Source organism: Ornithorhynchus anatinus, chromosome 2 (genome assembly GCF_004115215.2).
Source record: "Ornithorhynchus anatinus isolate Pmale09 chromosome 2, mOrnAna1.pri.v4, whole genome shotgun sequence".
Taxonomy (NCBI): Eukaryota; Metazoa; Chordata; class Mammalia; order Monotremata; family Ornithorhynchidae; genus Ornithorhynchus; species Ornithorhynchus anatinus.
The window spans coordinates 171419165-171446498 of record NC_041729.1 but is presented as its reverse complement, the minus strand read 5'-3'; the positions used below and the strand labels follow the sequence as shown (position 1 = coordinate 171446498).

At 50.1% G+C, this 27334-nt stretch overlaps 1 protein-coding gene across 1 annotated transcript in view; it reads right to left on the bottom strand.

Moving 5' to 3' along the window:
- LOC100093611 (maltase-glucoamylase, intestinal) overlaps positions 1–27334 on the bottom strand; it is a 105635-nt gene that overhangs the window by 48705 nt on the left and 29596 nt on the right. The window contains 23 exon segments of the mRNA XM_029047544.2: positions 36–97; positions 99–125; positions 550–585; positions 587–637; positions 639–721; positions 2078–2099; positions 4496–4687; positions 5775–5927; positions 8479–8646; positions 10441–10490; positions 11184–11261; positions 11928–12060; positions 14192–14248; positions 15160–15244; positions 15813–15967; positions 18361–18432; positions 18434–18478; positions 19286–19457; positions 21649–21766; positions 22671–22755; positions 24031–24144; positions 24558–24659; positions 25091–25222. Coding sequence (XP_028903377.1) covers positions 36–97; positions 99–125; positions 550–585; positions 587–637; positions 639–721; positions 2078–2099; positions 4496–4687; positions 5775–5927; positions 8479–8646; positions 10441–10490; positions 11184–11261; positions 11928–12060; positions 14192–14248; positions 15160–15244; positions 15813–15967; positions 18361–18432; positions 18434–18478; positions 19286–19457; positions 21649–21766; positions 22671–22755; positions 24031–24144; positions 24558–24659; positions 25091–25222 — 2192 coding nt within the window.

Below are 27334 nucleotides of genomic sequence, written 5' to 3'. Positions count from 1 at the left end.
TATGTGCCCGAGGCCAGGCGTCTCACCCATGGCATTTGCTGTTGAGCAGGAGCACACCGTGGGCATGGCCGTCCTCCTCCAGAGCCATGTAGTAGGGGGTGAACGCCGTATGAGTTCAGCTTGTACTGGGGATTGATGGAGAGCGGCACGCTGAATGATGGCCACTCCAACACCTTGCGGCTCTCAGCAGAACTACAACCGAATGGGCACCTCCCACATCTCACTCGTATCTGACCCCCGGCCACTGGAACATGGCTCCCCAGGAGACCTGATATGCCCAGTACAGCGGCATCATCATGTGCATCTACTGATGTGTTGGGAGCAAAGGGAGCATGGACAGAACCCCCTACCCAACCCTAGAGGGCCCTGTGGCCTGCGGGAGCCATGGTCCCTCCCTCTGTAAGCTGGCGGGCTTAGCTCATCACCCTCTGTCCTGCCCGGGAACTTGGGCCCAAGGATCCTAAGAGAGGAGGGAGAGGGCACCCAGGGTGGGAACCCATGCTGAGAGATCTAGTCCAGGGAGCCGGCCCCATGTCCCTCCGTCCTTACCCCCGGGGGCTGGTCCCTTGAGAACATCCCCCAGGTGGTGCCAGTCCAGGTCCTGGCGGAAGGTCCGGTGCTCCGTCTCCCCAAAGCCGATAGATGTGGGCGGAGGGCAGGCGGGTGGAGATGCGCAGGAACAGGTCATTGAATGTGAAGCCGGGGAGTTGCGAAGTCCCAGCTGCAGCACAAGACCAGCAACTGCCTCATAAACCCACGTCAGTCTTCCCATCAGCTCCCCTCTCAGCCCCTACTTCAGTCCTGACCTTAGCCCCTGCCTCAAGCCCTGTTCACAGCCTTTTTTTTCATGGTATTTGTTAAACTCTACTGTGTGCCAGGAACTGTTCTAAGTGCTGGGATAGAAACAAGCTAATCACTTTGTACACAGTCTGTGTCCTAACAAGGGTCTCACAGATCTTAATCCCCATTTTATAGATGTGGTAACTGAGGCTCAGAGAAGTGAAGTGACTTGCCCAAGATCACACAGCAGACAAGTGGCAGAGTCGGGATTAGAACCCAGGTTGTCTGACTCCCAGGCCCATGCTCTATCCACTAGGTAACACTGCTTCCTGCTGAGCCTTGGCCCAAAACCCTGCCTCAGGCCTGACTTTACCCAAGCCTCAGCTCCATCTCAACCCTGCCTTCAGCTCTGACCTCAGCCTCTTCCTCTTCTGTCGCCTCAGCGCTTCAATTAACCAATTTATTTATATTTTATAGCCCTTACTATGTGCAGAACACTGTACTAAGTGCTGGGGAGAGCACAATACAAACAGAAATTAGCAGACAGTCCTAATGTCAGTTCCCTGCTCGAACCACCTCAGTCCCAAACTGGATTCACCAAGGGGCTGGGGGTGGATTATTATTACATGTTTAATCAGAGTTTTGCCATTCTTCAAATGATTCAGAGTTCCATTTGCATTCTGGCCCAAATTCCACATCTCCTTTATTTCCTACTGAATGGCTGGCTCGTAAAGGGCCCCCACTGACTTCTCATTCCAAGTTCTTTAGCAAGTCTTTGAGGCTCCTATCTCATAAAGCATGTGTGTCTAATAAACTCTACGGGAATCAAATCCCAGGAGTCACACAACAGCTATTGCAGAGAGATTACTGAGGTCTCAGTGTGAACGATATGGAAAATCTGCAATAATCTGATCCAGTCTCTGCCCTTCCGTCTGCCTTGGGACCACTCAACCCCCTGCCTCTGCCCTTTCCCCACTACTGTGATTCGGTAATGACCTCAGTTTCTGGCTCCATCCCTCCAGGCACAGACATCACCTTCAGTGAGTACCTTGCCCCAGGCCCACCCCTGCATCCTGGGTCCCTCTCCACTCTGTTTTCTTAACCCTGCTCGGTACCTGGGCAGCCCTGTCCCTCCAGGCTCATCCCAACCTCCCGCAGTTACTCACATCACCGTGCTGGTGCTTCTGCGTCTGATCTCGATGCCAAAAGGGTTCCGCTTAACAATGACGTCATACAGTCGGGCTTCAGCAGTGCTGGCTGGAGGGTGGGGGGTGTTCAGTGCACTGGCACTTCATACCTCTGGCTGTTGGGATCAAAATCTAGCAGAGAAAATGGTGTTTTAGCAGTGCATCATAGTCACAACACACCTACACTGCCTGTCACCAGCTCTTTTATCCCTACCTGGGCTTCCAACCCCATTCCCCTCACCTCCTTCATTCATTCATCCTTCATTCACTGAATCATAATAATAACGGAGTGCTTGCTGTGTGCAGAGCACTGTACTACGCAGTTGGAAAGTACAATACAGCAGTAAAGAGAGGACGAGCCCTGCCCATAACAAGCTCACAGCCTAGAGCCGGGGAGACAGGCAACTAAACAGGCATCATTGTAAATTTTAAAAATTATAGCTACTATACATTATAAGTGCTGTGGGGTGGGGAGAGAGGGCATGAGCAAAGGCAGTGAGTCCGGGGTGATGCGTAGGGAGTGGGAGATGAGGAAAAGTGGTGGTTTAATCTGGAAAGCTTTCTTGGAGGAGGTGTGCCTTTTCAGTAGGGGTTTGAAGGAGGGGAGAGTGATTGGCAGATTTGAGAAGGGAGGGTGAGACCTCCTAAAAACTGCTTACTCCTCTCCTTCCCACCTCTGACATCAGCAATCCAATCATTCAATCAATCAATTGTATTTATTGAGCGCTTACTGTGTGCCAAGCACTGTACTAAGCAGTTGGAAGAATACAACACAATACAGCAGTAAGCCAACACGTTCCCTGCCACGAAGGATGAGAGACAGCTTTGTGATCAGCGATGCCCGTCTCCCCTCTCTGACAGCTCCATCTCTTCTACCTTCAAATACGTCCATCCCTACTCCACTCTACAAAAGCCCTCCCTCCATACTATGGGTCTCACCTGATATCACCCCATCTCCCTGCTCCCATTTCTAGCCAAACTGCTAGAAGGAGATGTATTCACCCTCTACCTCAATTTCCTCTCCATTAACTGTCTTCCTGACTTCCTACAGTCTTGCTTCCAAACTATTCACTCTACTGAAACTGCTCTTTACGATCACCATACTGGTCCTCCCCAGTCTTTCCGCAGCTTTGGACACTAGTGACACTCCCTCCTTCTCCAGACACTCTGGTCTCAGTTTGGCTGTTCCCTCTCAGAGCTGTTCTTCTCAGCCTCATTCACTGGCTCCTCCTCTGCCTCTCATACTCTCCCACTGGGCCTTCACCAAAGACCCGCTCTTGGGTTCCTCTTTTTTTCTCTCTGCACTCACTGTTCAGGTAAACCATCTGCTCACATGGCTTCGCGGCTTCTACCTGGATACAGATGATGTCTCCATCCCCGCTCTCCAGCCTTGAACTCTCCTCTGCTCTGCCAATCTTGACCTCCTCACTCCTCCTACCATCAGGCCATCTCCACTCGACTGTCCTGCAACCACCTTCCTGGCAGTCACACATAGTAGCTTCATGCTCCGAAGGAGTGGCAGGAGAATCTCCTTAGGACATCACCCTGAGGGCTCTCTGAGCACCTATCAAATTGTTGCCACCAGGAACACAGCAAATTCCAGGGGAAGACTGGGAAAGGAGCAGCAGGAGGTAAGGGAGTGGAGGAAAAGCCCTTTGACATTTTGAGGAGAGAAAGAGCAAAAAAACTCCTCACTATTGGCTTCAAAGCTCTGCATCAACTTGACCATTCTTACCTCACCTCGCTTCTCTCCTTCTACATCCCAGTGCTAACCTTCTCAATGTGTCTCATTCTCGCCTGTCCCAGCGTCGACCCCTGGCCCCACCACCTACCTCTGGCCTGGAATGCCCTCCCTCCTCAAATCCACCAAATAATTACTCTTCCCCCTTTCAAAGCCCTACTGAAGGCTCACCTTCTCCAAGAGGGCCTTCCCAGATTAAGCTCCCTTTTCCTCAGCCCCATCTCCCCTCCATATTGCCTCAACTCTCTCCCTTTGCTCTATCCCTCTCTCCCCACCCCATGGCACTTATGTATATATGTATAAAGCCCGTCAAAGGGCAGGGACTGTCTCTATTTGTTACCAATTTGTATATTCAAATTGCCTTAGTTACAGTGCTCTGCACATAGTAAGCGCTCAACAAATACTATTGAATGAATGAATATATCCATAATTCTATTTATATTGATGTCTGTTTACTTGTTTGAAGTGTATATATTTATAATTCTATTCACTTATGTTGATGCTGTTTACTTGTTTGGATGTCTGTATCTCCCCTTCTAGACTGAAAGCCCGGTGTGGGCAGGGCTTGTCTCTCTTTATTGCTGAATTGCACTTTCCAAGCGGTTAGTACAGTGCTCAGCACACAGTAAGCGCTCAATCAGTACAATTTAATGAATGAAAGATGCTGCTGGGGTGTCTGGGTTTATTGGTCTGACTCTCTGGGTATACTGGTGTCTGGTTTTCTGGGTGTACTGTTGTCTGGTTATACTGTTGCTTTGAAGACTGATTATCCTGGAGTCTGGTTTACCTTAAACTGCAACAAGTTATTCTTGTGATAGGTCACAACCAGGCGCAGAGTGTGTACAGGGGTTGAAGGCAGACCGGAGCGAGGCAGGGTCAGCGTGAGGTCAGCTGACAGTCCCATAGGCTCGTGCTGGACGTTGCTGATGGAATATGCATCACTGACGGTGTAGCAAGACGGGATGGATGAGTTCGTAGGCTGGAAGACAGGCCAAGGTCACTGATTTGCGTTAAGGCCAGTCTGGTCGATGGAGAGCTCTAACTGGTCCTGAGGGAGCTGGGTGGCCCTCACTGATTGCCAGTCTCCCAGGGAGGCAGCACTGCCCAGTGGACAGAGCACACAGCCGGAAGGCAAGGGACACAGGTTCCAGTCCCAGACCTACCCGTGGGCCTGCTGTATGACTTTGGATAAGTCACTTCACCTTGCAGGGACTCCATGTCCTCAACAGTAAACTGGGGATAATGCTACCAGGGAACCCCAAGTCTCAAGGGTCAGAAGAGGAGAAAATGAGATGGTTATGTTCAGAGTATTCCAAACCATATCTCCCCAAACCCCAGCCCACAGAGGGCTGCTTTTGAGTAAGGGGCGAGACCCAGCCTGCCTTAGTAACTTCCCTGCTGAAGTCCAGTGTGTGTGCTGAGATCTGAATGTTGGGTCTTTACCAACAGGTGCTTGTAGTTCCTTCATTCATTCTGGAGAGAAACACCACAGACACGTGTTTGTGGTCACCTTGGCTCTCTTTGTTGAGGTTCTCTTTGTTGAGGAAGAATCCTTGGTGTTCATAGGGTCTCTACCCCCAATCTCTCTCCCAGATCCAGCTCCTGCCCCAGCCCCTGCCCCAGCCCCTGTTTCAGCCCCTGTGGCTGGGTGTCCAGTCCCTACCCCACACCCTGCTCCGGTCCCTGTCCAGCCCCTTCCCAGCCTCTGCCCTAGCCCCCATAGGCTGGCAGTTGCCCACTCTGCAACTCCAGGTCCCAGCCCCAGGAAACCAGGAAGGCCAGGGAGAGCAGGACGGAGCCAATCTAAGAGCAGGTTTGAGCGAAATTCTGGTTCTCACTGTAATGTGGCCTCTCCCCATGGGATCTCATAGGGGATCCTGCCTTAACTTCCCCCATTAACCGGGGCAGGAGTGACCATTGCGAGCAGCAGCTGGGGGTAAGAATGGCCACCGTGTCCAGAAGCCAACGACCAGGGTGAGAGAGGCCAGCGGCTAGGAGTGGGAAATGTCACTGAATCTGGTTGTGGGGTGATACCAGTGGCCAAAGGTGGTTGTGGACATTCTCACCTCCCACACACAACCACGGACTGTACAGTTCTCCTCAGAGGGGTGCTCGAGGTCAGGTAAGCAGTCGATCCTTTCCAAGTCACTGAACTCCAGGTTCCAGTGCAGAGAATAGGCTTTTCCCAGGTCCAGCTGGAGGCCAGTGATAAGGGCCACCTGGAAGACAATCAAATAATCAATCCATCAATCAGTGGTATTTATTGAGCAATCACTGTGTGCAGAATGCTCTACTAAGGACTTGGGAGAGTGCAATACAGTAGAGTTGATAGGCATGATCCCCGCCCACTAGGAGAAAGAGGAAGCAGTGTGGTCTTATGGAAAGAGCACTGGTCTGGAGTCAGAACACATGGATTTGAATCCCAAATCTGCCACTTTCTGCTGTATGACCTTGGGCAAGTCACTTCACTGCTCTGTGCCTCAGTTACCTCATCTGTAAAATTGGGACTAAGACTGTGAGTCTCACACTGAACAGGGACTGTGTCCAACCTGATTAACTGGTATCTACCCCAGTGCTTAGAAGAGTACCTGGCACATAGTAAGTGCTTAACAAGAGCTAGACTGTGAGCTAGTTATGGGCAGGGAATGTATCTTTTTTGTTATATTGTACACTCCCAAGCACTTAGTATAGTGCCTTGCACAGAGTAAGTGCTCAATAAATACGATTGGTTGAATGAATGAATGAATGTGGGACATAGACATAGACAGATATAAGATATCTGTTGCCAAATTGTACATCCCAAGCACTTAGTACAGTGCTCTGCAGATAGTAAGCGCTCAATAAAATATGATTGAATTGGATAGCCTGTATCTTGCATCTACCTCAGCGCTTAAACTACAGTTCCTTAACAAATACCAAAAAAAAAAACGTTTTTTTAATCTGTTAAAATTGGGATTCAATATCCGTTCTCCTATTAGACAGTCAGCCTCATTTGGCACAAGGACTATGTCCAATCTGATTATCTTGAATCTAATTCAGTACTTAATATAGTGGCTGGAACTGAGTAAGCAATTAATCACATTATCCAAGCACTTATCATATCCCTCCTTGATTACTTTGTCAGGCCATATTTGCTGACTTCCCTGCCTCTTATCTCTCCCCACTCCAGTCCATACTTCACTCTGCTGCCTGGATCATTTTCCTACAAAAATGTTCAGGCCATGTTACCCCACTCCTCAAGAAATTCCAATGGTTGCCCATCCACCTCTGCATCAAACAAAAACTACTCACTACTGGTTTTAAATCACTCAATCACCGTGCCCCCTCCTACCTCACCTCGCTACTCTCCTAATATAACCCAAACCCACACATCTCTCTCCTTTAATGCTAACCTGCTCACTGTACCTTGATCTCATCTATCTTACCACCTATTCTCTTGCCCATGTTCCACCTCTGGCCTGGAATGCCCTCCCTCCTCATATACGTTAGACCAATTACTCTTCCTACCTTCAAAGCCTTTTTTGAAGACATATCTCCTCAAGAAGCCTTCCCTGACTAAGCTGCCCTTTCCTTTTCTCCCACTCCCTTTTGCGACATCCTGACTTGCTCCCTTTATTCATTCCACACCCCACCTCGCCCCCAACCCCCACAGCACTTATGTACATGTCTGTAATTTATTTATATTAATGTCTGACTCCCCCTCCTAGACTGGAAGCTGTTGCACGCAGGGAATGTGTCTGTTCATTGTTATATTGTACTCTCCAAATTGCTTAGTACAGTTACTTTGCACACAGTAAGTGCCTCAATAAATATGATTGAATGAATGAAGGAAGGAATGAAGCACTTAATCATTACCATTATTAAAGAGCTTACAGTCTAGAAGGGCATGAGAAGGATAAGACTAAAGTTAAGGCTCCCAGTAATTTTCCTGGGGTCCTGGGCCAAAACCCCTGGAGGCTCTCCAGCCTGGCCTGGACAGTAGCTGCATGGCTGCCAGTAAACTCTTCAAACTGAAACTCCAGCCTTCCAGCTACACTCATTCAGATTCCTCTCCCATATGTCCAGGCTCCCCTCTGTCCCAGGTCATCCCTCCACTCATGCTTCCCCAAAATCTAGGGGTCTTCCCCATCCTCCCTCCCCAGTCCCCAGGTCCCCCAGTGATCAGGTTCTTCCCCATCAACATCAGGCTTTCCCTGATGTCCAGGCTGCTTCCCGTCCCCAGGCTCTCCAGCCCCCAGTTCCTCCCATGTTTTAGATGTCTCCTCCAATCTCCCTCCACAGTCTCCAGGCTCCCTCATCAACCCAAATTCTGCCCCATGTCCAGGTTGCTCTCATGCCCAAGTGCTTCCCCAACCCTGGACTGCCCCTATGTCCAGACACCCTAACCCCGTAGCTCTCAAATTACCTTTCATGAAATGGAAACTTATGGAAGGTGGAACAGACAGGAAACCGAGGCAAAATCGGGTGCAGAGGAAGTGGGAAGAGGGGGAGGAAGATGGTGGAGAGGGAGGAAGTGGGCAGAGGAGGAGAAAGTCAGCAGAGGGGGAGGACACAACTCAGTTTGACACTGCTATCTCCCCTGCCGTCAACCTCTGTCTGGCAGCAGCCTCCCCCATCTGTGAGCCTTGGCCAGAGCAGAGGCCAAACCAGCCAACTTCTAGTTAGGTCTTCAGAGGGGCCACCAGCCGATCACTCAGGGAACCATGTCGGAGAGGAGAGAGAATTCTGGGCCAAAAGCTGCCCTCGCTCCTCTCGCTAAGAATCACCTACCTTGGCTGCCGCGTCGTAGTGGACTGTGGGGGAGGATGGAATTTTGGTGCCATTGTGTTTGACCACGATGTTGCTGATCTTTTGAGTACCAAGGATTTTAATCTCCTCAAACGCCAAGCCGTTAGGGTCTGTGTAGCCACTGTGTGATACCTTCACGTCTAAGTGATCCTGGAAGATAGTGATACAACCAAATAAAATAAATGTTGGTATTTGTCAAGTGCTTACTACATGCAGAGCACTGTTCTAATGGCCTGCATCACCATGATTTATGGCTTTTTTCAACCCTTACTTTGTATCTACCTTGACAGCAGGAATCATGTCTACCACCTCTGTCATATAGTACTCTCCCAAGTACAGTGCTCTGCACACAGTCAATACTCAATAAATATCACTGATTGATTGATTGATGGGGAGGGAGTCAGGACCAGGTAATGTCTTCCTTATTTTCCCCTGCCCACCCTGCTGGCTAATCAGAGTGCAGAGAGCCTGTGTGCACACACCCTGGGCCTAAAGTCCCAGGGTCCATGGACCTTGTTCCCACGGTCCGAAGGTCCACGGCCCTGGTGCCTTCACAACAGATATTTGCTCTTCCCCACTTTAAAGCCTTATTGAAGGAACATCTCCTCCAAGAAGCCTTCCCTGATTAAGCTCTCCTCTCCTCCCATTCCTTTCTGTGTCACCCTGACTTGCTCCCTTCATTCACCCTCCCTCCCATCCCCACAGCACATATGTACATCTCTGCATATATCTGTAATTTATCTATTATTTATTTGTTCATTTATTTATATTCATGTTTGTCTCCCCCTCTAGGACTGTGAGCTTGTTATGGGCAGGGAATGTGTCTATGTGTTATTATATTGTATCCTCCCAAGCACTTAGTATAGTGCACTGCATGTAGTAAGCACTCAATAAATATGATTGAATGAATGAAGTGTGCAGAATCCTGGGGTCCATGGCCCCAGTGCCCACAGCCTGGGTTCCACAGCCCTGGGAGCCCACATTACCAAGGTCCAAGGCCACAGTGGCCACAGTCCGGGGTCCATGACTCTTATTCCCACAGTTCCAAAGTCAAAGCCCATCAGTGTCCACAGCCCCTTTGTGGCAGGTTTAGAAGTGGAGAGAAAGGGAGGAAGGGAGCCTCAGGGAGCCCAGAATTATGAACCTTTCTCAACTCCATCTCTGTAAAGTAGATAGGTGGTGGGGAGGAAGAGATGGGAGACAGAAGGAGAGAATGTGTAGATGAGGGTTGAGGAGAAAAGGTGGGGGGATCAGGAGTAAGAACAGAAGCATTAATAGGGAAGGGGAAGCAGAGAACAAGGAGAAGGAGAGAGCTTAAGGTGAAAATTGAAAAAGGATAACCATGGGGGATACAAAGAGATTGTAGAGATTGGATAGAGAGTTGCAGAAGGCAGGAGAGATGAAGAAGGAAAGCGCTAGAGGGAAGAAGAGATGTGGAAGACAGACGGACAGAGAGAGAGAGAGAGAGAGAGAGAATGCAGTAGGGAACAGGGAAATTGGGTGGAAAAGGGGACAGAAGGAGGGAGAATAATAATCATCATCATTATGGTATTTGTTAAGCACTTATTATGTGTCAAACATTGTTCTAAGCACTAGGACAGGTACAAGTGAATCAGGTCAGACACACAGTCCCTGACCTAAACAGGGCTCACAGTCTAAATAGGAGGGAGAACGGTGTTTGACACATAGTAATCGCTTAACAAGTACCATAAAACTAAAACTAAATGGGCATTGGATTCCTATTTTTGAAGTGGAGGAAACTGAGGCACAGAGAAGTGAACTGATTTGCCCAAAGCCACATAGCAAGTAAGTGGTAGACTTGGGATTAAAACCCAGATCCCCTGACTCCCAGGCCCGGGGTCTTTCCACCAGAAGAAGGGAAACATCCTCCATGTGGCCCAGGGGAGGAGGGCCGTTGTCCTAGTGAAAATGAAATACTCTCACCTTGATGAATGAAAACTCATGCAACAGATAGGCTTGGGATGCCACGGTGTCTGAAAAAGTGAGATAAAACGGTCAACTTGGCTCCAGAACATGGGAGGAATCAAAACATTCCCCAAAAGGGAGTGACTCGGTGTTCTGTGGGCAAGGAATGTGTCTTGAATGTGTCATGATAATACTAATAATAGTACTTGCTAAGCAATTACTGTGTGCCAAGCACTGTACTAAGTGCTGGAGTAGATACCAGATAATCAGGTAGGACATAATCCATGTCCCACATGGGGCTCACAGTGTTATTCCCATTTTACAGATGAGGTAACCGAGGCCCAGGCAAGTAAAGTGACTTGCCCAAGGTCACGCAGCTGACAAGTGGCAGAGCCAGGATTAGAGTCCATGCATATGCTCTATCCACTAGGCCAGGCTGAGTCCTTCTTCCCCAGCACGCCACCATGCAACTGCCTGGCCCGCCGAATCCAAAAGCTCCCAGGATAGAACTGGGGAATATGGCTGCCCGCTGGGTCTGGAAGCGTTAAATATCCAACCCTGGCTATGGGCTCTATCCAACCATCCATTTCTCAGTTTCTTTCCCAGTAGACTCTGAGTGTCTAGGCAGTGGCCAGGCCTCATCCATCAGCAGCATGCCCTGCTTTGTGCTTGGCACCGGTGGGGATGGGGGGTGGGCGGAGGCATTGCAATGAACAGGAGCACGGGGGGTTTCCGCATCCACTCATGGAGATGGAATGCACCGTTAGTTGTGCCGTCATCCCAGAAAAGCTCTCCTCTGGCTTCGTTGTTCTCGTCCAGTGAGATGATGAGCCCAGGGGCTTTGTGCGGCTGCAGGAAGCAAAAGTGGTCTTAGGTCTCAGAGGGGCCCTCCCTGGGACAAGGTCTGGTCCCCAAGGGCAGATGCCTCTGGGACCAATGGCCAATCCCCTAGCAGAGGGCTGTTTCCAGCCTCTGGGTGTAACAAGATCCCTCACCCACATGCAAACCAACAGGAGAAACAGGAAATTTAGAGAAGCCCAGAAAAGAGGGCTTATCTGCCAGCAGATCTGCCCATCTGGGGACCCTCTCACTGTGAGAAAAGGAAGTAGAAAAGTAGATGGGAGGGGAAGCCGGGACAGAGGAGAAGCAGGTGGGAAGTGGAAGAGGAAGCAGGCAGAAGAAGAAGCAGGGCAGAAGGAGAAGCAGGAGGGAGGGGAAGCAGGTGGGAGTGAAGTAGGTACAAGAGAAAGCAGGGCAAGAGGGGAAGTGAGCAAGAGGAGAAGCTGTCGGGAAGGGAAGCAGGCAGGAGGGGGAAGTGGGTGGAAGAGGAAATGTGCAGGAGGTGAATAGACTAGGAGGGACAGTTTGGAGACTTGCTACCTTCCTGGCAGGAGGCCCCACTCAAACCCCCACCCAAAGCATGGGGAGGTGAGTGGGTTGAGCCTGCCTGAACCCAGAAGGGGAGGTTCGGAGCAGTGAGGTGAAGGCAGTGGATCTGGGCCTGCCCCCATACCTGGTGGTCGTGGTTGTGGCTGGCTTTCTGGGTGGGGAGGATGTGACCCCTCGCAGGTGAAGCCCCAGCCTGTCTACTGGAAGATGCATCACCACCTCCTGCTTTCGCCACCGGCTCCGTACACCCTAAGGATCCAGAGAAATCAAGAAGTTTGCCCAGGTGATTTTCAACAACCACCTCTTTCCATCCCTGCCAGTCTGCCTGCCCTGTGCCCACCTGTCTGCCCACCTGTCTACCGACCCATCTGCCTGCAGGCTCCCATCTGAGTCTTCCATGGCCACCATCCTTCTCCCCAAAAGTCTTCCCAGAGCCTGTCCTCCTCAACTGCCTCGGACAACCTCCCTACCTACAGCCACCCCTGCCCCTCTAGAAAACAGCTTCTGTCTCAGCTCCCAAGGCACCCAGAAGCCAACCAGAAAACCCTCCTACATCTCTTCCAAGAGGTCTTCCCTGACTTAAGCTCTCATTTCTCATACTCCCCTCACTTCTGTGTCACCCATGCAGTTGGATCTGTACCCCTTAAGCACATGATTCTTTCATTCATTCAATGAATGAATTATCGAGCACTGACTTTGTGCAGCAGCACTGTACTAAGTGCCTGGGAGAATACAATTCAATAATAAACAGACACATTCCCTACCCACAATGAGCTTACTTGATATTCACCTCACCTCAGCCCCACAACACATGTACTCATAGATTTATTATTATTTATTTATGTTAATGCCTGTCTCTTTCTCTAGACTGTAAGCTCCATAAAGGCATGGATAGTGCCTATCAACTTTATTGTTTTGTACTCTCCCAAGCGCTTAGTACAGTCAGCAGTCAATAAATACCACTGATTGATGGATTGATTAAGGCAACAACCACATTCTGTGGCCACTGACAAGGCACTCTATGTCCCAGGGTGCCCAGTGAGGGTTAAACAAGCCCTTATCATTAAAGAGTCTCAGCCAGCACCAAAACATGTTTTTTCCCTCTTACCTGCCCTCCCCCAACCCCCTCAACTGGGTCCTACACAGTGCAAGTTGAGGAGACAAAGAGGGTAGAAGGTGGGGCATATGGTGACCCAAGCCTAGCAGCTGGCCTGTCCCTGATCCTCCACCATAGCCATGGGGTCCTCTGGCCCAAGGTTGGCACCCTGGGCAGGGTGTATTCATTCATTTATTCAATCGTATTTATTTATAGAGCACTTACTGTGTGCAGAACACTGTACTAAGTGCTTGGGAGAGTACAATACAACAATAAACAGTCACATTTCCTGAGGACATCATGCTTATAGTCTAGAGTGGAGGAGAAAGACGCCAATACAGATAAATAAAATTACAAATATGTACATAAGTGCTTTGGGGCTGGGAGAGGGGGAAATGCAAAGGGAACAAGTCAGGGAGACACAAAAGGGAGTGGGAGATGAGGAAAAGTGGGGCTTCGTCTGGGAAGGCCTCTTGGAGGAGATGTGCCCTTGATAAGGCTTTGAAGGCCATGTACCAGAAGCAGGGTGAGGGAGCGAGTCCCAGGGTGGGGAAAGGGTCCCTGTGACCACATAAACCTGAGGGAGGCCAGCCTCTCTGGACATGCCCACCACTTATATCCATTTATTTACCTGTAATTTTTCTTAGTGGCTGAATCTCTGCTACCGTCCCTTGCTGATTTCCTACTACATTCCAGTTGGCACAATCTGCTCCTCTAAAGCCAACCTACTCACTGTACCTCAATCTTTTCTATTTTACTGCCAAAATCCTTGCCCATGTCTTGCTTCTGGTCTGGAATTCCCTCAAAGCGTTATTAAAATTGCATTTCCTTCAGGAGGCCTCCCCCAAATAAGTCTTCTTTTCCCTCTCCCTTCTGCATCATCTAGGCATTTAATTTTAATATTATAATATGCATTTAATATTCACTCCATCCTTAGCCCAACAGCGTATACGTACATATCCATAAATCATTTTAATGTCTGTTTCTCCCTCTAGACTGTAAGTTCCTTGTGGGAAGGGAATGGGTCAACCAACTCTGTTATATTGTACTCTCCCAAGTGCTTAGTATGGTGCTTTCCAAACAGTAAGCACTCAATAAATACTAGAATTGATAGATGGCAGGGATCATGTCCACTAAATTTATTGCATTCTTCTTAATGCCTGGTTCAGTGCTCTGCACAAAGTAAACAGAAAATGCTGTTAATTGATTGATTACCTCACCCTGGTCTCTGGCTACATTCAAGAAAATTAGGGCTCAGAGGAGAAACCAGCAGAATGCACTTACAGTTTCATAGTCATACCAGACGGCGTCGGGCATGTAAGCGGTGATGTTCGCTGCCCCCTGAGACAAGAGAAAAGTATCGGCGTTCAGGAACAGAGCCCTAGGCAATAGTGGACAGCCAGGCCCACTGCCACGGGGAGTGTAGCCACCATGGACACTTTCTAGGACAGTCAGTGTAGCCTTTCCTTCCTCCAGCTGCTTATGAAGCAGCCTGAAGGGGTTCTGGGGGGATTTTCAGCACTGCTTTTCTTCCCTCTAGCCACCGATGGCCCTAAGGGTTTCTAGGAGACTTCAAAGGAGAATGAGGAAAGTCTCTCTGTCACTGAAATCCGGTTAGAGCGATGGCCCCTCCCTGACCCAAGCATCTCTACCATTAGACAGGAGATTCCATCCCCATCTATCACCCCCCGAACAGAGTTCTGGGTGGGCATGGGGCCTGGACCCATCTGCCACCAGGGAAGGAGGATGAGAAGGAGGAGGGAGAGGGAGAGGAGAAGGAGAAAGAGAGGGAATAAGGGGAGGAGAAAAGAGAAGGATGAGAGGGAGGAGAAGGGAGGAATTGGAGAGTGGTGGTGGGGAATGGAGCCTGCGAAGAGAGAAAGCACCAATGAGGAGTGGGCAGACATGTCAGTCCACAGAGATAGGCAGGCAAGCAGGCAGCCAGAAGGCTCCCACAGCCTTGGGTGGATCCTTGGACAACAGAAGCTTAGCCAATCAGAGGATGGTTATGGAGAAGAGTGTCCATCACCCAGGGGTGCCCTGCAAGGGACAGGACCTTAGGCTGGATGGACCACTGGCTACCCATGGGGACACTGACCAGTTGTCACAGTCACAAAACTGTACACTTGGAAGTTGGGAAGGTGGCCACATCCCAAGGGAGGAGCAGGGGAGGCGTGTGTGTGTGTGTGTGTGTGTGTGCGTGTGTGTGTGCACGCACACCTGCAAATGGCAGGGCACATGTGCAAACTTACTTGCTCCAGGACTGGTGTGATAAGGAGTCCTGAACCCCACAGGAACTGCTGAGAGATGCCCCAGGTTTCTGAATCACTGTAGAACCTAAAGTCGAGAAAATCAGACTGACCACTGTCCCGGTCCCTGCTCCAGGCCATTCTATACTGGTTTGGAGGCCAACCCAGGACCCCGCAGAGAGGCTGGGGTCAAAGGGACAGGACTGGGACTCCCTCCTCCAGGAGACTAGAGGCACAAAGTGGGGATCTCTGTAGGAAAAAGGGCTTCCTGGGAAGAGGCAAAGGGTCAACTGCAAATGCCCTGGGGAAAAGGCCCGGCTAACAAGGCTGGAGCCCATGACCTGTGCAGAGAAGCAGGGCAGCAGCATCACACTGGCTGCATTCCAGGGCCGGGGAGAGGTTCTGGATGGGGAAATGGACTTGTGGTGCCAGAGGCCTGTGCCCAGTGTCCCACTTCAGTTTGTTGGAATCTGAATTCCCCAAAACTTCAGTCTCAGACTTCGAAATCTTTGCTCCCCTAAAAGTGTAACCTCGGCCTGGGGACTCTGATCTCCCCAAGAACTGTAGCTTCAGGCCAGGAATTCCAATCTCTCCTAGAACTGTCGCCTCGGCTGTGGGAGTCTTTGGCCCCCTGAAGGTGGGCCCCCCGAACTCACTCGTGCATCAGGGGCCTGGCCACGGTGCCCCCCTCAGTGTGTGCTCGGTAAAACAGGGTGTAGAGGTACGGCAGCAGACTGTAGCGGATGTTCAGGTAGTGCCTTGAGGAGTTGGCCAGGAGAGAGTCGCGTCCAAAGGCGGCTGGATCCTGGTCCTGGAAGGGAAGGTGACAAGGTCCCAGGGGCTACACTCCACCAACAGGCCAGGCTGGAGGAGAACCGGTCGCAGAACTCCACTCATGGGCCTAGCAGACAAAGACTCCTCCCCTCCCTCACTGCCTGACATCTTCAGCCTCTCACTCTCTAATGGCTCCTCACCCTCTGCCTTCAAACCTGCACACAACTCTCCCATTTAAAAATATCCTTTCTCGACACCACCGTTCCCTCCTATCTTTTTATTCATTATTTATTAAGCACTTACTATGTGCCAAGCACTGTACTAAGTGCTGGGATAGCTACAAGATACAAGTGGCTCCTCCACTGCCTCTCAGCCTCAGCGGCACCCCCCCTCTGCTCTACACTCACTGTCTGGGGGAACTCACCCGCTCTCCCAGCTTCAGTTCCCACCTCAATCCTGATGGCTCTAATGAATTAATCATGACTCTTGACTGCAGGTGCCTTGTGGGCGGGGAATTTGACTACCAACTCTGCTGTACTGTGTTCTCCCAAGTAGTACAGTATAGTGCTATGCACATAGTAAGTGCTCAATAAATACCACTGATAGACTGATGACTCCCAAATCCACCTCTCCCAAAGCTATCGCCAATTTCCCTGCCTCCAGCCTCTCGCCTCTCCAATCTGTATTTCACTTGACTGTCCAAGTCATTTTTCTGCAGTACTGTTCTACATAATAATAATAATAATAATGTATTTAAGTGCTTACTATGTGCCAAGCACTGTTCTAAGCACTGGAGTAGATACAAAGTAATCGGGTTGTCCCACATGGGGCTCAGAGTCTTAATCTCCATTTTTACAGATGAGGTAACTGAGGCACAGAGAAGTTAAGTGGCTTGCCCAAGGTCTCACAGCAAATAAACAAGTGGCGAAGTCGGCATTAGAACCCATGTCCTCTGTCTCCCAAGCCGTGCTCTTTCCACCAAGCCAAGCTGCTTCTTCTCTGCTGCTACACGCTATGTATGTCTCCCCACTCATCAGAAACCTTCAGTGGTTGCCCATCTCTCTCCAAGATTCAAGCAGAAACTCCTGACCATCAAATTTAAAGCAATCAACCCCAACTCTTCATAAATAATGTCTGTCTGTCATCCCCAGTAGATTGAAAGCAGTTTGAGGGTAGGGACCTCATCTTTGGCTTCTGGGTTCCTGGCCCAAGAGCTTGGGGCAGTGCTCTGCATACAGTAGGCAAGCAGTCAGTACCCTTAATTCATTGTTTCCTTCAGTCCTTCATTTACTCTTCATTAGTCTCGACTGAGACTAACAGTGAAGTTGCAGGTGAAACCAATCTTCCCACAGAGGAATCAAAATGAAAATGTTCCCACAGGAGACAGGTTGCACCTTCATATTCCAGGAATCAGCTGTCCTTGGGGGCTGCCACAGGAGCCCCTCGGTCAGCAGAATGAGTCCGGGTGTCTGGACTCCACAGAGGTTTCTCCAGACCCTGACTTGGTTTGGGAGCCCTGGACAAGTTTCCCCCAGCATAAATTCACTTAGGACCCCAAGCAGAAGTCGCAGAGCGGGGAAGGGCTCCCCTTCTGGACTGTGAGCTCATTCATTCACTCATTCACTCATTCATTCAATAGTATTTATTGAGTGCTTACTATGTGCAGAGCACTGTACTAAGCGCTTGGTATGGACAATACGGCAACAGATAGAGACAATACCTGCCCAGTGACGGGCTCACAGCCTAATGGGGGAGACAGACAGCAGAGCAAAACAGAACAAAACAAAAACAAGACAACATTATCGCGATAAATAGAATCAAGGGGATGTACACCTCATTAACAAAATAAATAGGGTAATAAATAATATATACAATGAGCACAGTGCTGAGGGGAGGGGAAGGGGGAGGAGCAGAGGGTGGGATGGGAGGGGGAGCAGAGGGAAAGGGGGCTCAGCTGAGGGGAGGTGAAGGGGGAAAGGGGAGGAACAGAGGGTGGAGGAGGAGCAGAGGTAAAGGGGGGGTTCAGGCTGGGAAGGCCACTTGGAGGAGGTGAGCTCTCAGTCGGGCTTAGAAGAGGGGAAGAGAGTTAATTTGGCAGCTGTGAGGAGGGAGGGCATTCCAGGACAGCGGTAGGACGTGGGCCAGGGGTCAAAGGCAGGATAGGCGTGAACGGGGGACAGTGAGGAGGTGAGCGGCAGAGGAGCGGAGTGTACGGGGTGGCCAGTAGAAAGAGAGAAGGTGAGGTGAGATGAAGAGATGAGATTAGCTCGTGTGGGCAGGGAATGTGTCTGGCTGGTTATTGTTAAACTGGACTCTCCCAAGTGCTAAGTACAGTGCTCTGCACACAGTAAGTGCTCTATAAATGTGATTGAATGATTGATGGCAGAGGCACAATGGGTGTGAGGAGTCTCAAGGGATCACCCGGCTTACCCGAAAACCTCGACCCATTGTGATTCCGAGAAAAGGGATAAAAGGCTCGAGCTGCATCCACCGTGCACACAGTTTCTTCAGTGACGTTCCCCGAAAATCCACAGATGTCCGGGCCCACCTGTAGAAGGCACAGGTGTAATGGCACGGGTCACTCTCGCTTCTGCCAGATTCAGGCAGACCCCAATCCTTCTTGCGTCCCAGCATTCTACATTCCAGCTCTCACCCTCACAGACCAGGCATAAACAGCCCCAAATGTGTCCTCTGCTTCCCAAATTTTGCCCACACAGGCCTCACTTTCCTCTGGGCATGGTTGGGCTGGCAGCATTTGCAGACCAATCCAGTGACCTGGGGTTGGAGTGAGGGCTGCCCATGGAGGTGTGGGGAAGATCTCTGGGCACCAGCACTGGGAATGGGGTGAGGGATGTCCATGAGGGTCTCTGAGCCCCTTTATCAGAGCTGGGGTGAGGGCTGCCGAAGCAGAGGTGGAGAAAAGTCTCAAGGCCCCTGCCCCAGAGCTGGGGTGAGGCCCACCCATGCATGAGTTGGGAGTGTCTCTGAGCCCCTGTGCTAGGGCTAGGCTTAAGGCAGTCCAAATGAGGGTGGTAGAGGGTCTCTGGACACCTGTGCCAGGACTGGGGTGAGTGCTGCCCATGTCGGGGTGGGGAGGGGCCCATGTGGGACCTGGATGAGGCCAGTGCACACGGACGTGGTGGAGGATCTCAGAGCCACTGTATCGGGGCTGTGGCAAGGGCTCCCCGTGTTGGGGTGGAAGAGGGTTTCTGGGGCCCCAAACCAGGGCTGGGTTGAGGGCCACTCATACAGGGGTTGGGGAGGATCTCTGGGCCTCTATGCCAGGTTGGGGAGTGTCTCTGGGCCCCTACACCAGGCTCTGCTGGTCCCAGAGGGACAGAGTCACGGCACTCACCATGGGGATCCCAAACAGATTGAACTCGAGCATCCCGGGGATGGACCAGCGCAGGTCATCCCAGGTGGCCGCATTGTCTCCCAGCCAGTGGGCCGCAAACTTCCCCGAGCCGGCAAAGGTGGATCGTGTCAGGATGAAGCTTCTGTTAGTGGAGTAGATGCCTTGGGCAGCCCTAGCGGGAAAGACGGCTGGGATGAGGGGGCGGCTTGAGAGGGGTGCATGGGATCTGTGGGGGAATACTTGCTGACCCACTACCTGGCCTGCAGTGAGCAGAGCCCCGCCCACTGACCCCATTGTCCTGAGTAGTGGCATCTACAGCATGGCTCAGTGGAAAGAGCACAGGCTTGGGAATCAGAGGTCATGGGTTCTAATCCCGGCTCTGCCGCTTGTCAGCTGTGTGACTTTGGGCAAGTCACTTAACTTCTCGGTGCCTCAGTTACCTGATCTGTAAAATGGGGATTAAGACTGTGAGCCCCATGTGGGACAACCTGATTATCTTGTATCCCCCCAGCGCTTAGAACAGTGCTTGGCACATAGTAAGCGCTTAACAAATGCCATCATTATTATCATTATTATTATTATTACCTGCTCTATTTATCTCCCAGAGGCATTGGCATGATGGAGAGAAGACACCCCTTCTCTGGTTGCTGTTTGGGATGGGGGTGAACCTGGGTTTCTCTGTGGATACGCTGTCATTCCCCTAGCCCCCAGGGAGAATGATGGGTCACCAACTGTCCTCTGACAGTCTCCCAGCTGGCTGGAGCTGGACATCCAGTGAGGGCAACTGACCACCTGCAGCAGGACACTCAGTGAAGGGCCACTGGCCAACCAAAGCAGGCCATCTGGTGAGGGGTCACTGGCCACCTGGAGCTGGCCACCCAGAGAGAGGGAAGCAGCATGGCTTAGAGTGGATAGAGCACGGGCCTGGGAATCAGAAGGACCTGGGTTCTAATGCTGACTCCACTACTTGTCCGCTGTATGGCCTTGGGCAGATAACTTCACTCCTCTGTACCTCAGTTACCTCATCTGTAAAATGGGATTAAGAATGAGAGCCCCATGTGGGACAGGGACTGGGTCCAACATCATTAACTTGTATCCACCCCAGCACTTAGTACAGTGCCTGACACATAGTAAGCACTTGGCAAATATAATTATTATCATTATTATTATTATTATTATTATTATATCTACCCCAGCACTTAGAAAAGTGTTTGGCATATAGTAAATGCTTAACAAATACCATACCTGTTGTTATTATTATTATTGTTATTATAATCATTATTAGAGAGGCCACTGGATCAGGATACCCAGCAAAGGACCAGTGACCACCTGGAGCAGGACACTCAGCGAAGGGCCACCCAGAGTAGGATACTCATTGAGGGGCTTCTGGTAGCCTGGAGCAGGGAACCCAGGGGAACCACCTGGTCCCTCTGAGTTACCGATGTCATCAAGGATTGTTTGGCCCACCATTGCAGTGGAGCTCAAAGGAGCAGGAAGTGATGTAAAAAGAACCAGGCCTCCTGGCGGCTCTGGCTTTTCTGAACTACACCAGAGTGAGAGCACCCCCAGCCACTTTTCAGAGGAATCACAGTCTTGCTCATGGTCGATGAGAATGGAATCCCAGAGGCCATTTAGGGTAAATCTACAACCTTATCCACAACCCATAGGGAGAAATTAATACAATATGAGCTACAATTTGCCCCTGCCAGCCTGGAAGATCCTCGAAGACAAGGCTCATGTCTACTAACTCTATTGGACTCTCCCAAGCACTCAGCACAATACTCTACACACAGAAGACTGTAAGTTTCTTGAGGGTAGGGATCGTGCCTCCTAACTCTTGTACTCTCCCAACCACTTAGTATAGTGCTCTGTACACAGGAGACTGTAATTTCCTTGAGGGGAGGGATTCTGTCTACTAAACCTATTGTCACCTCCCAAACACTCAGTACAGACTATACACAGAGTTGAGAAGAGCGTGACAGTGATAGAACAAGGTCCTGGGAGTCAGAAGGACCTGGGTTCTAATCCTGGCTCTGCCACATGTCTGCTGTATGACCTTGGGCAAGTCACATCTCTGGGCCTCATTACCTCATCTGTAAAATAGAGATTAAGATTATGAGCCCCATATGGGACAGGGACTGAGTCCAACCCGATAATCTTGTATCTACCCCAGTGCTTAGAACAGTGTTTGGCACATAGTATGTGTTTAACAAGTTTCATAATTATTATTATTCTTCATAAATCCCATGGCGGGATGTTAGTGGCCCTCGCAGCCTCCATCCAGCTCCAGGCCAGGGGCCGTGAGTGAGGCAGGGCAGACAACAGAGGCCCCTGCTCCGGGGAGCGGCACCAGACTGACTTACTCCTGAGTGGCGGCTGCCATGGTGTGGCCGTACAGCCCGTGGAGGTCGTAGTGGAGGCCGCCGTGCTGCACCGCGTCCATGCACAGTGTCCTGGAGAACAGCAGCTGGTCCACGATGCCTGCCAGAGAGATGTGGCCCGTGTCCTCCCAGGCACAAAAAGGTGAGGGATGGTGGGGGAGGGGCGTGATGGAGCATTTCTGCATCTAGGCCTGGGGCTGGGGTGGCTGTGGACAAAACAGTCTGGGCCCACCTCGCTCTTCTCTCACCAATATCTGCAGCAGAGGCAACAACAGGCTCAAGGGCCTAATGCCACCCCCATGTCGGGTCGGGCCCACCGGGAAGATGCCCGGCTTCTGCACCTTGGGATCCCAGAGAGGGAGCAGAGGATGAATCGTCGAATCAGAGCCTTGACATCACCAAGCAGCCCCATATGGGACTGTCCCAAGGAACAACAACAAAATCAAAGCCCAGCATAGCTCCACCAATGTCCAATAGGGGAGAAAGAAGAAATAATGGGTTAGTGTGGCTATTCCTTGTCCAGATTTTAATCTCAGGACATTTAGAGGGCCAATGGGGTGGCTTTTCTGCGACCAAACTTCTGCTCTCCTGGTGCTCATCCTGCCCAACCTTTGACCATCACCATTGGTTACATTGGGATGCTGGTCTGGTCCACAGAACCAGTGCCCAAGCCAGTGCTCTGTCAGCTGGGAGAACAGCTGAGAGGAAATTGGCATTTGGGGATTTTTTTTCAATGGGACACATGGCTGGGAAAGGCGCAATTTATTTTTCCTCTTTATGTAACTATGCAACAAAAATTGTCTTTCTAGTGAGCCTGTGAGTGTCTGTGTGTGTGTGTGTTTGTGTTTGTGCATGAACACGCACTCCCCTAATACTAGTGTTCATATATATCCTGGGAGAATTGAAGCAACAACATACTAACGAGTAAACAAATGGTGCAACTGGAACAAACACGACCACCACTGTAATAGAAAGAATCAAAGACACAGTGGGTAAAGACTGACCTGGAGTAAAAGGTGGGTAGTTCAGGGCGTTTGGGGCACATCCTTTATTGGAACCGTTAGCAAAGTTTGAGACTTCATTCATATCCTGAGATGATGAAAGATAGGGAAAAAAATAATGTTAAAGGATCCCCTTTGTTTATATATTTTTAATTTTCTACTCCTATATTCTTTTAAAAGGGATAAACTATACCACATAGCACCATAGATTCAGGGGTGTGTACACTGAATTTGGATGAAATGTTATTTCACACTCTCTCTGGTGGTTTTGCATTTCATGTCAACTAGTTAAGCTGTAGAAAGCAATTTTCTTTCAATTTTTATTAATGTTTTGATTGCATATTGAGATGGTTTCACCAAAACATTTAATAGAGCATTGAGTCCGAGACTACCTGAGATAAAACTTAAAATGCATGGAAAGTGAACTTCCATGACTCACGAAATATTCACATAGCTCTCTTATGAGATAAAATTGTTTAGGTTCATTGATTGTAAATCTCTGAGATTGATAACAGCAGCCCTGTTCATACTCATTTGACAGACTAAGAATGGACTGTGTCAAATTCCCAACTGTGCATTCTGTCCTAATGCTTAATACAGTGCTCTGCACAAAATAAGTGCTTAGTAAATACTGTATTTATGATGATGCCCTCAATTAAGCTGCCCAAACCAGGCTATTCCCTGAGGCTCTGCTCTGGGGTCTGTAGTGTATCTCTGCTGGTCCTCTCCCTTTCCCTCTTTCTCTCTCTCTCCTACTCCCTCTCCCCCTCCTCCACTTTCCCTGTCTCTGCTGACTCTAGGCAAGGTCTTCTGATGTTGTATCAATATGCTTCCCAAACTGTACATCCATCCATCAGACCTGCCCTGCATGAAAGCGGAAACATAGGCCTCGTTTCTGGAGGCCTCTCCCAGGTGCCCAGTGCAGCATCCCACACTCAGAGGTGTCAGCCGGGGTCACTGATTGGTTGACTGACCAATGACATCTAGCCAGCAGCTGCCTGGGCCGAAGAGGAGGAATCTGCTTCTAAACTCCAGAAGTGACTAGTTCCCTTCACTGTCCCAGAATGACATTTTTCCCACATCTTGCCCCCCACCACCCTCAGCATTATGTCCACATCTTTATATTCAATGGCCTCCCTTACCTGAAATTTATGTTAGTGTGTGGAGCCCCAACTGCACTGTAATCTCCTAGAGGACAGGGATATGTCTACTTGACTCTACTGTACTCTCCCAACTGCTCAGTGCAAAGGTGGAAGGAATCGCAGCTATTAACCCTAGGATACTCTCCCAAGTGCTGAGTACAAAGCTCTGCATGCAGTAGGTACTCGCTCAACACCACTGACCAATTGGCTGATTGACTCACAATCCAGATCCCGTCGAAGGTCAGCTGTTGATGGAAGAGGTGAAACTCTTGGGCCCACCACTGCATACACGCTGGGTTGCTGTAGTCGGGGAACACAGTGGGTCCTGGCCACACCTGGGGGGTGGGACGAAATCCCTCTCAGCGAGACCAGCCATGAACACGATGGAGAATGAGCCCGTTCCAGGAGGGTAAAAACCTAATGAGGCTGCTGAGGGAAACTGAGCAACATGGCTCCCAGCCCAACCACCCATGCCTGCTGAACCAGAACCCGAGGTTCGATGGTTTGAGCCACGGCAAATCCTTGGAGAACCCGAGTTCTGATCCTTGGGGTCAGAGGGCCAGTGATGGTCCCAAGGTCTTGGGAAGTGTGGGGTGTGCTGGAAGACGGCCGGCCAGCTGCTGGGATGTGGCTTGGATGAGTGGCTATGTGGAGACTTTCTGCACGGTAGTGGGACTACGGGAGCAAAAACAGCTCACCTAACCCAACGTCCAGGCCTGTCCCCATCCCCATCACCACAGATACTTGCCTCTCCGATGAGGGGGGTTACCCCATCCGATGAGTTGACCCAAACATTCATGCCAGATCCCCGTTCATAGGGGCCGTAGGAATGCATGGGGATGGCCGGGTCCTGTGAGAACGGAGACAGTCACTGGGGAGAAGGGAGGCCACCACACACCTCCCTCTGATGGCACGGTGGGCCAGGGGCTGTTTCAGTGGACATTAAGTGGATGCCGGCACCAGCCAGGCAGCTGACAGAGCACCGAGTGGGCAATGGCACCCAGTGGGCCCCCATACCATTAGGGAAGCAGTGTGGCTCATTGGAAAGAGCCCGGGCTTCGGAGTCAGAGATCATGAGTTCGACTCCCGGCTTTGCTACTTGTCAGCTGTGTGACTGTGGGCAAGTCACTTCACTTCTCTGTGCCTCAGTTCCCTCATCTGTAAAATGGGCATTAACTGTGAGCCTCACGTGGGACAACCTGATAACCCTGTATCTCCCCCAGTGCTTAGAACAGTGCTCTGCACACAGTGAGCACTTTACAAATACCAACATTATTATACCATTATGACGACATATTTCAGGTTGAGGTTATGCAGCTCTCTGGCAAACTCAGGCAGGCCTTTGTACGCCACAGGGTCAAAAGTGAAGTCCTTCTTCTGGTCCATGTAGTCGATGTCAGAATGTTGCACATCCTGCAAGGAGGCCAGGGATGCCACAAGTGGAGAAAAGAACCCACATGATCACAACCACGCCCAGGGCCGTACTTGATATCGTGACCCTGGACTTGCCTTAGCGCTTGCTTAGCGCTGATGGCATAATAAGGTCATCAGTTTTTAATTAATGTTTCTAACAACAGTCACCATTATTTAGCCTGTGTGTTTCCACTCATTCTTGCCTGTTTGTAACTCTCCAATTTTCCCATCCAGTTCATTCTTACCCCCTCCGGCTACTTTCTGTAGTATCCTGGTTTTTCTGCCAGCTTCTGCTGATTTTAAGTCTTTTTTTACGGTATTTGTTAAGCCCTTTCTATGTGTCGAGCACTGTTTTGAGCACTGGGGTAGATACAAGTTTAACAGGCCAGAGACAGTCCCTCTCCCATTTGGGGCTAACAGTCTAAGTAGGAGGGATGAAAGGTATTGAATCTCCATTTTGCAGTTGAGAAAACTGAGGCACAGGAATGAAGTGATTTGCCCTACGTCACACAGCAGACAAGTGGAAGTGCAGGGATTAGAATCCAGGTCCTATGGCTTCAAGGCCGTGCTCTTCTGTGTCTGACTCCCCGGTTAGATTGTAAATTCTGGAAAGTAGAGATTGTGCCTGTTGCACTTTCTTATTCATTCATTTATTGAGCATTTACTTTGTGCAGAGCACTGTACTAAACACTTGGGAAAGTACAATACAGCAATAAAGAGAGACAATCCCTGCCCACAATGAGCTACAATTCTCTGCCTTAGAAGGCAGCCAGTTAGCACCCAGGAGGCCACCGGTACAGTGATCTGCAGAGAAGAGAGGGCCAGAATAGTGCTCTGCATTCAAAAGATAGCTGATACAGTACTCTGCATTCTGGAGATAACTGATACAGTGCTCTACACTCCAGGAGCCAACTGGCACAGTACTCTGAACTCCAGGGGGCAACTGGTAAAGTGCTCTGCCCTCAGGAGGTGGTTGGTACAGTGCTCTGCACTAGAGGTGCTCAGTCAATATCACTGACTTTTCTACCATGTAGTAAATCTAGAAGTGAATCATGTAAGTTACTAACAGGAGACTGAGATGCAAGGAGGGATAAATTGGAGATCTTTAGCTGGAGCTCCCTGAAGCTTCTTAGATTGTGAGCCCCCCAAGGGACAGGGACTGTGCCTAATTTCCACCTGTGTATTCTCTACCAATGCTTAGTTCAGTGTTCTGTACACAGAAAGCACTCTGTAAATACCACTGACTGACTGAGGGCTTGCTGTGTGCAGAGCACTGTACTTGGGAAAGTACAGTACAACAGAGTTGGTAGACATGTTCCTGGCCCACAAGGAGCTTATAGCCTAAAGGGAGAGATAGACATTAAAATAGATTATGGATATGCACATAAGTGCTGTGAGGCTGAGGATAGGGGTGAATATCAAGGTGCTTTAAGGGTACAAATGTGTGTAGCACTGCAGAAGGGAGAGGGAGTATGGGAGATGAGGGCTTAGTCGGGGAAGGCTTCTTGGAAGAGATAAGATTTGAATAAGGCTTTGTGGGTGGGCAAAGTGGTGGCCTGTCATATATGGATGGGGAGGGAGTTCCAGGCCAGAGTGAGAATGTGGGCAGCGTATCAGCAGCAAGATAGACAAGACTGACGTACTATGAATAGGGTGGCATTAGAGGAGCAAAATAGGCAGTCCGGATTGTAGCAGGAAATCAGTGAGGCAGGATTGGGAAGGGGAGAGTTGATTGAGTGTTTTAAAGCCACTAGTAAGGAATTTCTGTTTGGGGAGGAAGAGGATGTGCAACCACTGGAGATTCCTAAGAAGTGGGGAAACATAGACTAAATAGTATTGTAGAAAAATAATCTGGGCAGCAGAGTGATGTATGGACAGAAGTGGGGAGAGACGAGAGGCAGAGAGGTCAGTAAGGAGGCTGATGCAGTAGTCAAAGTGGAAAATGATGAGTGCTTGGGACAGCACAGTAGCAGTTTGGCTGGAGAGAAAGGGATGGATTCTAGAGAAGGTAGAATCAACAGGATTTGATGACAGAATCAGGTTGGACACTGTTAGGGTTCCCACTGTCACATTGCAAAATGACCCAAGTATCACGATTCTGTTTTTAATTCC